Source organism: Haliotis rubra, unplaced genomic scaffold, assembly GCF_003918875.1.
Source record: "Haliotis rubra isolate DU_JTF1 unplaced genomic scaffold, ASM391887v1 Scf1333, whole genome shotgun sequence".
Taxonomy (NCBI): domain Eukaryota; kingdom Metazoa; phylum Mollusca; class Gastropoda; order Lepetellida; family Haliotidae; genus Haliotis; species Haliotis rubra.
Window position 1 is genome coordinate 65536 of NW_025765263.1, and position 11764 is coordinate 77299.

Below are 11764 nucleotides of genomic sequence, written 5' to 3' on the forward strand. Positions count from 1 at the left end.
GGTTGACACTGGAGGCAGTCACAAAGTTAATAGATGATCGCTTGGAAAAGTTTAAACGTAGCTTCAGAAGTGCCAGGCCTAATACCTGCTATGTCTGCAATCAATCAGGTCACTTTCGCGATAGATGTCCATACTTATCAAAACTGGGTTTGCTTGATCGATCAGATATCAAGGAAACAGATATGGGAAACTAGTAAAGGCTGGGGTCGAGGCCGAGGTCTCAGCCGATGTTGGGAAAATTTGTAGGCCAGATGAAGATGTAGCTTGGGTGGAAAAAACTGTTTTTACTGTTGATATAGGAGTGCAGGTAGATTTACCTTCGTGGAAGGGGAATAGTGTTGATCCCTTGGTGAAGCAATCTGTACTCAATGGTGATGGGTTAGAGGAAAAATTCTTTTTATCTGGTAAAGGGAAACCGATGAAGTCATCTTCGTCAACTTGCTCCAGTGAATCAGTTTCACGGGAACAAATTGTTTTACATTCTTTGAAACCTCAGAAATGTTTGTATACAGATGTTTTGGTGAACGGGCTTACCTCTAGAATGTTGTTGGATACAGGGTCTCCTGTCTCAATTATGTCACAAGATGATGTTCTTAAACTGGGTTTTCAGAGCATTAGTTTGAAGAAAGTTCACAAGGATTTCTTTACGGCCAATGGTATGCCTATGGTTGTCCATGGTTCTGCTTGTTTTGAGTTTTGTGTTGGAAGTGTGACGTTTCAACAAGAGTTTGTCGTTGCAGACTTGGGTACCATGGGTAGTATTCTTGGCATGGATTTCCTAGAGGATTATGATGGTGAGGTACATGTGAGACGACAGACACTGTCTACATCTAGAGGGAAACTCAAGTTGTACAAACTGAACACAGGTAGTTGTTCGCGGGTTAGAATTGTTGACAAGGTTGTTGTTCCCCAGAATTCTGAGAAATTAATCAAATGCACAGTTGAGGGTTCATTTGGTACTGAATTGGGGTTGGTTGAGCCAAATAAATATTGGCGAAGCAAAGGAATATTTGTGGCTAGAAGTCTTGTCCAGCCTGATAAGGATGTTGTAGTAATTTCAGTGCTGAACCTGAATAGCAAGAAAGTGTCCATAAACAGTTCATCCGTACTAGCTACAGTTAGCAGAGTAGATCAGGTTGTAGCTTGTGATGATGTTGCCACAGATGCACAAAGTTTGGACTTACCGAGTCACTTGCAGTCACTAGTTGATAGATGTTCCTCTGGTCTTTCGGATAGTCAAAAGCAGTCCGTTTCTGATTTGGTTCGAGAATTTCAGGATGTGTTTGTGGGTGAAGATGGTTCGTTAGGACAGACAGATGAGACTACTCACATTATCAATACTGGTGATGCAACTCCTATCAAACTACCGGCCAGAAGGATCCCTTTGGCTAAGAAACAGTTAGTGGAAAATGAAATTGACAAGATGTTACAACAAAATATTATTGAACCTAGTAGTAGCCCTTGGTCTGCTCCTGTTTGCTTAGTAACTAAGCGTGACGGATCCTGCAGATTTTGCATTGATTTTAGAAAATTGAATGAGGTGACCTTGAAGGACGCCTATCCTTTGCCGAGGATAGAGGAAACTCTGGAAACATTGGGTGGTTGTCAATGGTTTAGTACCCTGGATTTAGCCAGCGGGTATTGGCAAGTAAAAATGGATCCAAGAGACAAACACAAAACTGCTTTTGTTACTCATGTAGGACTCCATCAGTTCAATGTCATGCCGTTTGGTCTTACTAATGCCCCAGCTACTTTTGGAAAGATTGATGGACAGGGTATTGGGAAAGTTGAAGTGGAAGAAGTGTCTGTGTTACCTGGACGATGTTATTGTTTTTTGGGTCAGATTTTCATTCTGCATTAAACAATCTTAGGTTGGTTTTCATTCAGTTGCGTCAGGCTAATTTGAAACTTAAACCAAAGAAATGTACACTTTTCCAGTCTGAAGTTGCTTATCTAGGGCATATGGTTTCAGCAAGTGGTCTTAGGTGTAGTCCAGATAAAGTAGAGGCTGTCGAAAGCTGGCCTAAACCGGAAACTCGTTCAGACACTCGCAGTTTTCTCGGTCTTGTGGGATATTACCGGCAGTTTATTCCAAATTTTTCAGAGGTTGCTTCACCTATGGTGCGACTTACTCGGAAGGGTATTCCATTTGAATGGACAAAGGATTGTCAGAGGTCATTTGATCGGTTGAAACAATGTCTAATAACTGCTCCAGTACTTGCTTTTCCTCAGGAAAAGGGACTTTATGTGCTCGATACTGATGCTAGTGGTTTTGGTATAGGTGCAGTGCTATCTCAGGTGCAAGAAGGAGATGAAAAGGTTGTTTCATATGCAAGTCGTACGCTTGGACAGTCGCAACGCTACTATTGCACTACCAAACGTGAACTTCTGGCAGTGGTTACATTCCTTAAGCACTTTAGACACTTTCTTTATGGCCAAAAGTTTATTTTGCGCACAGATCATGCTTCTTTGATATGGCTGAAAAATTTCAAAGATCCAGAAGGAATCTTAGCAAGGTGGCTCAGCATTGTTGAAACTTATGATTTCGAGATCCAGTATAGACCTGGTAGGAAGCATCAAAATGCTGATGCTCTGTCCCGTAGATCTCAGCGGAAATGTACTTTTGAGAAGTGTACTGATTGTCATTCTCCTGATTTCTCGTGTATTCAACAGGATACTCCAGTTGTTACTTTGGAGCACAATGCTGTTGAACAGCAAGTGGTAGAGGGTCGTGTTCAGTCACCTGAACCTATCAGTTTAGTAGAAGCTGAAGATAGGAATGTTGAAATACATACAGATTCAGGGGAAGATGCGAATTCTGCTGATGATTCAGGAGTAGGTCGTAGACTGTTCAGTGACTCCACAGCTCCTAGTGGTGTGGCTAACTGGTTACCTGTGTGGACTAGGGATGAGTTGCTTGACTGGCAAACAGCTGATGGAGGTATTGGTCCGGTATTAAACTGGATGTCAAAAGACTGTGAACAACCTGAGAAATCAGAAATCATAGACTGGAGTTCAGATGCAAAAATGCTTTGGGGACAATGGCAAAATCTTAGGCTTGAGAATGGATTATTGTATCGTAAGGTAGAATCTGAAGTTTTGGGTTCCCGTTTGCAGTTGGTAGCACCAACAGCTGTACGCACGTCTATCTTTGATCATTTGCATACATCCCGTACAGCTGGGCATTTTGGTCGGGATAAAACAATCACATCTATCAAAGCCAGATTCTATTGGCCAGGAATGTCGGATGACATTAAACAGTGGATAAAATCTTGTGACTGGTGTGCTCGCTGTAAACCAGGTCCAGGTCGAGGCAGGTCTCCTTTGCAACAATTTTCCATACGGGCACCCTGGAATGTATCGCCATAGACATAGTTGGTCCTTTGCCTATAAGCAGAAATGGTAATGAGTATATTATGGTAGTTGGTGATTACTATACCAAGTGGAAAGAGGCATTTGCATTGAGGAATCACACAGCGTCAACTGTTGCTGACAAATTGGTGTCGGAGGTAATTTGTAGGTTAGGTTGTCCCCAACAGATTCACACTGATCAGGGAAGAGAGTTCGAATCCCATTTATTCACAGAAGTGTGCCGTTTACTTGGGATAAGTAAAACCAGAACAACCCCTTACAGACCTCAATCAGACGGTTTAGTGGAGCGCTTCAACCGTACCCTAAAGCAGATGCTCAGTATTTACACTCATCAGGAACCTTTGGATTGGGATGACCATCTCCCATACTTGCTCATGGCATATAGGGCCTCTGAACGTAAGAGTACACACTGTTCACCTAACTTAATGATGTTGGGGCGGGAAGTGAATCTTCCTATAGATCTAATGATAGGTACCCCACCTGCAACTGAAGGTGAGCTTTGTCCCGTAGAGTACGTGAAATGGCTGAAAGAAACCATGCAGGGCACTTTTCAGTTTGCCAATAAACAGTTAGGTAGAGCGGCCAAATTCCAAAAGAAAAACTATGACTCTCTATTGAAGCCAAGGACATTCGAAGAGGGCTCTTTTGTCTGGAGGTGGTATCCGCCAACCAGAAATTGGGATTAGGTTGGGATGGTCCCTACTTAATAGTGGAGCAACTATCCCTTACTACTTACAGGATACAAAGGGCACAGGATAAACCTATTGTAAGTGTACATGTGGATCATTTAAAACCATATGAGGGGACTCCAAGTCCAAGCAGCTGGTTGAATCAACCACAGCATGACTCCGCTGCAGCGGATATACAGACCGGGATGGATACCTTCCAATTGGAGGAAGAATTTAGAACGCCTGAAGCTATACTGACTCGGGCAGGACGGACTGTTAAACCATTAAAAAGGTTCAGTCCAAGTTAGGAGAAGATAAGGGTGACTTTCTTTATATTTTATTGGGTTTTGCCAGTTATTTTAAATAGGTTAACTTGCATGATGTTTATATAGCTTGTTTTTGTTGTTGTTGTTTTTCTCTGCATGATTTCGTTTGCTCTGGGAAGAATCTTCCCTCTTTCTGCTTGATACTTCTGCTTGCAGAAAATGGAGTTTGAGATTAAAGTAAACGAGGAGGAATTGGCAGAGTTTGAGGAGGGGGAGAGACCGATCTGGCCAGAGGATGGACAACCTTGTCAAGTCCAAGGATGTGCCAGCGGACAAATCAGGACCTATAGAAATATGGTGAACCATTGGGTCCAATACCACAGGCCAAAACATAACCTAAGACAGTGTTCCACATGCTGCAAGGTTTTTCAGAGGAGGAGGGGTGCGGAGGAACATGTGATAACCCATAATCCCCATGGCAGAGTAACGGTAGTGCAGAGAAGAAACAGACAGTACCGTGACCCTGGTGCCTGTCTCCTCCCTCGGAGGGACCCTCTCCCGGCGTTCCGCCGGTTAGCCAGAGAGCAGGCGGCGCAGCAGAGAACGGCCATGCCCCGGAGGCGCCTGAGCCGTGAGGCCCAAGAAGAGGAGGAACGCCTGGCGTTGCTTGAGTTTCCGAGCGACTAGTCGCATTCTTTCACATTCTGTACTGTTACTGTTAATTTTATTTTATTGTTAATTCTTACTTGCTTGTTTTATTTTGTTTTTTTTGTTTTTTTGGGTGTGTAAACTGTTATATATTTATTCTTTTTTTTTGTTTTCATATTTTGGGGGATTTTTAGGAGAGGGGCAAAAGGGTTACTTTTGACTTTAAGGGGGGGGGAATGTGGGCGTCTCGGGGTATAAAAGTTTATTAAATACAAAAGTTCATAGTGGGTGGGATAGGTTAGGTAGTTGGGTGGGCGGCTGACGTAGTACCTACCTTTGTAGTCAAATATGTAGAAGCCTAGGCCCATGCGGACCTCGTGGCCGGGGAGACAGGACGATGTCACGCTTCTTGCATGCTCCGCCATCTTGAGGGGCAGAGATGCAAGGAGCGTCGCGATTGGGTCGAAATCTGGATTTCCCCAGTCACGCGTGGTCCGATGTCGACTATATAGGCCTACCCTAGGTAGGGAATCGTCAGTCGTCCGATACCCGCATCGGGTAAGTTTCTAGCGACTCCGAGTCTTGCATCAAGACCAGTTTAAAGTTTCCACGTATTGTTTGTTGTTTTGGGGATGTCGTGTTGATTTAGTGTTAGCTTGGGAAGGGGGAGAAATAGTATAGGAATGAGTAGGTTTTGTTTTGTTGTTTTCGGGGAGTAGGTATTAGGGGGTGGACATAAACCAAAGTTAAACTGTATTTATGTAGGATTTAGGTAGGTAGATATATGTAGGCTTGTTTAGATTAATACGTTTTTTTTCACAATAAACAAGAATGGAAACCTAAATATTTGTTTGTTCTGACTTTAATTGAGTTGAATTGGGAGAACCCGCCAGGAACCATTCCCACAGAACTTGCAGACAAGATGTACTGACCACGTAAAGAGACCAATTAACAAACACAACGCAAAGCATTTTACTTCAGTAACCAACCGACACTTGTCATACATATACAACGTTCTGCTGTCACTGGGCGTCTGTTTTGTAATAGGCCCCTAGCGCGTGAGTGTTGTAAAAGACAGGCACCAGGGTCACGGTACTGTCTGTTTCTTCTCTGCACTACTGTTCAAAACCTACTCATTCCTATACTATTTCTCCCCCTTCCCAAGCTAACACTAAATCAACACGACATCCCTAAAACAACAAACAATACGTGGAAACTTAAACTTGGTCTTGATTCAAGACTCGGAGTCGCTAGAAACTTACCCGATGCGGGTATCGGACGACTGACGATTCCCTACCTAGGGTAGGCCTATAAAGTCGACATCGGGCCACGTGACTGGGGAAATCCAGATTTCGGCCAATGCGCACGCTCCTTGCATCTCTGCCCCTCAAGATGGCAGAGCATGCAAGAAGCGTGACATCGTCCTGTCTCCCCGGCCACGAGGTCCGCATGGGCCTAGGCTTCTACATATTTGACTACAAAGGTAGGTACTACGTCAGCCGCCCACCCAACTACCTAACCTATCCCACCCACTATGAACTTTTGTATTTAATAAACTTTTATACCCCGAGACGCCCACAAAGCTGTTTCTGCTCATATGGTCTCTGAATTGAGAAGCAACAATGTGCTCAATCAGCTTAGAAATGAATGTCAAATTGGATATTGGTGTGTAGTTTTTTAACAGTTCATGATCGAGATTCTTCTTCTTTATGAGGGGAGTGATAATTGCTGTCTTCAGTTGATCAGGCATTACACCTTGGCTTAGCAAACTGTTGGTGATATATGTCCAGATAGGAAGAAGAGATTGAATGGTTTCTTTCAAGGGCCACGTTGGTAATGGGTCAAGCAAACATGATTTCGCTGGACATTTGGAGACAAGTTTGGACATTTCATCTTCCGTCACAGATCTAAACGAGGACAAAGGGAGTTGTTCGTGATTACTGGAACTTTCGCGGCATCATGGTGATATTTGAAGGATTGGCGTATGATGTTGATCTTGTCAGTGAAGAAGCCCGAACACCGATTAGCCAGTTCATCAATAGATGTGTGAGATGGGAGAACAAGAGAGTTCCGTTTAAACAACAACCTTCCTATCCTCTTAGGAGTCAAGCTGCCAAACATGGTCACCCATCCAAGGACTCTCCCCGCTCAACAGTGCTTAACTTCAACTGATTTGTGACCTGAGCTCTATGCACAGGAGCACACACCACCATGGACCACGAAGACCTAGAGGTTCCATCAAGCAGCTCCTAACGCATGGATAGCGGGACTAGAGCAGAGGACATGGATCAGCCTAGAAAGTTTTGCAAGGATTGCACAGACATTATTCACAGTAAGTTTTACTTTGCACTAACATCATCTCTAACCTTCCTATCCTTATCAACTAGGTCCCCCACAAGGACCAGTGTAGGGTGGCTTGTCATATGACATGCAGCCTCCTTCAAGTGTAAGTGTAGGGTAACCTTGGCTAAATAACTCTAGATAACTCCCATCTCTACAAGGAGGGCATCAGTAAGTTATTGTGACCAAGTTTTTGGCAATTGTTAGTACAGTTCGATGTGTCTAAGGTGTGTTTCGTGTTTTTTCACAGTAATGGTGAGGAATTCTGTTGGTGTTTATATCTAAAAATAACACTAACACGTTTGTGTTGACCTGCCCAGCAGGGACTTTCAGATGTTCCCTGTGAACTCCCTCTCCCCTCTCACATCCACAGTGGTTCAGACACAAAACTCAGATGTACCCTCTCATCTCCCTCTGCCCTCTCACATCCACAGTGGTTCAGACCCAAAACTCAGATGTACCCTCTCATCTCCCTCTCACATACAAAGTGGTTCAGACCCAAAACTCAGATGTACCCTGTGATCTCCCTCTGCCCTCTTACATCAACAGTGGTTCAGACCCAAAACTCAGATGTACCCTCTCATCTCCCTCTCCCCTCTCACATACAAAGTGGTTCAGACCCAAAACTCAGATTACCCTGTGATCTCCCTCTCCCCTCTCACATCCACAGTGGTTCAGACACAAAACTCAGATGTACCCTCTCATCTCCCTCTGCCCTCTCACATCCACAGTGGTTCAGACCCAAAACTCAGATGTACCCTCTCATCTCCCTCTCACATCCACAGTGGTTCAGACACAAAACTCAGATGTACTCAGTGATCTCTTTTCTCCCTCTCACATCCACAGTGGTTCAGACCCAAAACTCAGATGTACCCTCTCATCTCCCTCTCCCCTCTCACATACAAAGTGGTTCAGACCCAAAACTCAGATATACCCTGTGATCTCCCTCTCCCCTCTCACATACAAAGTGGTTCAGACACAAAACTCAGATGTACCCTCTCATCTCCCTCTCCCCTCTCACATCCACAGTGGTTCAGACCCAAAACTCAGATTACCCTGTGATCTCCCTCTCCCTCATCACATCCACAGTGGTTCTCACATCCACAGACACAAAACTCAGATTACCCTGTGATCTCCCTCTGCCCTCTTACACCCCTGTGATCCCCTCTCTGCCCTCTTACATCCACAGATGTACCCTGTGATCTCTCTCTCCCTCTCACATCCACAGTGGTTCAGACACAAAACTCAGATGTACCCTGTGATCTCTCTCTCCCTCTCACATACAAAGTGGTTCAGACACAAAACTCAGATGTACCCTGTGATCTCTCTCTCCCTCTCACATACAAAGTGGTTCAGACACAAAACTCAGATGTACCCTGTGATCTCTCTCTCCCTCTCACATCCACAGTGGTTCAGACACAAAACTCAAGGAGAAATTCCTGGTAATTGAGATAAACATTCTATATTGTGTTATTCACATCAATATGTTTATTCCATCTATATTCCATCCAAACATTCATATGCCTTAAGCCAAACGTGTATAGCTTGAGCCAGACATCCATAGGCCTTGAGGCAAGTACACAAATGTTTTCAGCCACACGTCCACATTCCTTGGCCATACATGCATTGAGCTGAACAGTCATATCCCTTGAAACAAATGATCTTAATCCAACATGCTTTTGCCTTGAGCTGAACATCCATGTCTTCAGTGAAATAAGCTTTTGTATTCACAGGGATGAGAATGAAGTTTAGATAAAAACTCTGAAAACTAGCCGAAGCTCCTGATATTTAGGCATTTAAGACCTTTAAAACTGGCTCAGAAATAACAATATCATGAACACAGCAAACCATCAACAAACTTTTAATCTGCTGAAGCACATTCATACAATTGTCAACAGATTTAGACGATTCACAAAAATGATTCTTGGCCTTATGAAATTCCTGGAATTCATAGGATCCACGGAAAATTCTTACCCTGTATTCAGTGAAACATCCATGTGCCTTAAGCTAAACATTGATATGCCTTGAGCTAAACATCCACATGTATATTTAATCAAACATTGATATGCCTTGAGCTAAACATCCAAATAACGGCCAAGTGTCTTCACTATTGTGAAGAAAATCAGGTGCACTGAACCATGAACTGCTCCCAGTCAGGTGTGCTATAGTCATTCCTCTTGTGCAATAATCCGCAGGATTTTGTGAACTTGCAATATGACGCCATTGTGTAGGCTGGCTTGATTCCAGAATTTCAGCAATCTGATTGGCTACAAATGGTTTGAATTGCTTCATTTTGTTGTTCAGATACTGCAGCACTGTCATAAAATCTGTCTATAATATTAGTTCAGGTAATCCTGTCATAGAATCTGTCTATAATATGAGTTCAGGTAATCCTAACACCTTCTGCAGAGAATTTCCAAGTCTGAGTGCTAGTACTGAACCTTGGAGTTCAAGTCGAGGGATCGATAACACCAGCTTTATGGGAGCGACACGCGTCTTCGAGGATAGGAATGAACAATTGATGCTAGTCGAACCTGTCTCATACCTCAAGTATGCTAGTGCACCGAAGGACTTCTCCGAGGCATCAGCGAAGACATGCAGTTGAAGGTTGTCAGCTTAAATGATGTGAAGTTGTCAAGCTCGTCTAACCATTCTTCCCACTTTCTCTGTATCATTGTTGGTAATTCGTCATCCCAGTCGACTTTCTGTCTCCACAGCTCTTGAATGATGACTATAGCTCGCACGGTAAATGGTGATAGGTAGCCGCATGGATCAAAGATGGAAGACACTGTACTCACGATACTTCGCTTGGTGGTCGGCATCGATCCTGAAATGGAGTTATAAACAAAACAGTCTTGATTTACGTCCCACCTGAGACCGAGTGTTTGTTGTACAGGAAATTCATCCAAATCAAGATCCAAGTTTGAATAGCCCTCTCTGTCTCTGGAATGGAACATTAAACTTCAGATGAATTGCTTATCCATTTATGGAGATGGAAGCCTCCTTTCTCCATTAATGTTGTCATATCCCTTGAAAGTTCAGTAGCCGGAGATGGCAGTTTGACAGATTTCAATAACTCATTGACGTAAAAATGATGAAGCACTGTGTGAATTACTACAGGTGAGAATTGGTCAGCATTATCAAGTGCAGTTCGCTTAACAGCATAGTTGGCGCAAGCGGTGGAATCTGTTGCTCCAAATATGTGAACACCCATTTTGTAGATATCTGGGGGGCCTGGTTCACATCTGTTAACTTTCCACAAGAACTGCAGACTGTGAGAGTCATGTTCGGGCACTTGGTGATACATCGCTTCCATGTCGGCAGCAATCACAATACCATACAGGCGAAATCTCTGTAATATGCCGAAGAGACTGTTGACTAGATCGGGTCCACACATCAAGTTGTCGTTCAATGAGGTCCCTTTGTAGGAATCAGCAGCATCGAAGACAACATGTACTTTACCAGGCTTGTTCGGGTTTTGTACACCATGGTGTGGAATGTACCATGTGCGCGGATTGTTCTCATAATCAGAGGACACACTGTCAGTCACTTTGGTTACATAACCCTTGTCAATGTACTGGTTCAGGGTCTTGCTGTACATTTCTTCAAACTGGTTACTACGGTCAAGCTTTTTCATGAGCAGGTTATTTCTCTTGCGTGTGTAAGGATAGTTGTTTGGTAGCTGAGTGTTATTGCTCTTCCAAAGCATGTCGATTTGGTAGTGACCGTCAACTAATGTTGTCGTTTCATCCAATATAGTCTTTGCTTTTCTGTCTACAACCGAGATGGCTTCCTTCAAGTTGTGTTTCGTCCCAAATGATTCTGTTTTCCAGAAGTGTTCTATTTGATCCTGCAAACTCTGATCTTGTGATATGATGAAGTTAACATGTGCTTGTGTTGTGTGTGATCTGTCGTCATGCGTTGACGTACCAATCAGCGACCAACCAAATGGCGTCATCACTGCATAAGGTTGTCTGCTGTCGCCCGAGATAGCATCTTCTTGTAGGTGTGCTTGAGGAGTATCCAGGCCAATGAGAAGTTGAATCTGCGATGAACCAACATCAGGCAAGTTGAGATGAGCAAGGTGTTTCCACTTAGGATCAACATGTTGTGATTTACATTTAAATGCTCCATTGTAAGTCCAAGAGCCCTTGACTTGAACTGTCTTGAATTCCGGTGCAACACCTTTGATCTGTAGATGAACCTTCTGAGAGCTGTGCTTGGAGTTTCCACTGAGTGTAGTCATGTCTAGAGTTTGTTTCTTCCCTTTCAAACAGAGTTCATCTGCCAATGAGCTCTGGATGAGAGTTACATCGCTGCCAGAATCCAATAACGCGAATGTCTCTTTAATTCTTCCAGTCTGTCCCATAACATAGACCGGCACTATCTGAAATAGGACTGAAAAGTCATTATGAGAAATTGCTTTTCTATTTGTCACATGGTCCGTCGTTTTTCTGTACTCCTTGATGC

The 11764-nt window shown here is 43.6% G+C and overlaps 1 protein-coding gene across 1 annotated transcript; it reads right to left on the bottom strand.

The window, feature by feature from the left end:
• Positions 1–10250: 10250 nt before the first annotated feature.
• Positions 10251–11663, bottom strand: LOC124267735. Its single transcript, XM_046702723.1, has one exon. The coding sequence runs from the start codon at positions 11661–11663 to the stop codon at positions 10251–10253; it is 1413 nt and encodes a 470-aa protein (XP_046558679.1).
• Positions 11664–11764: the final 101 nt, after the last annotated feature.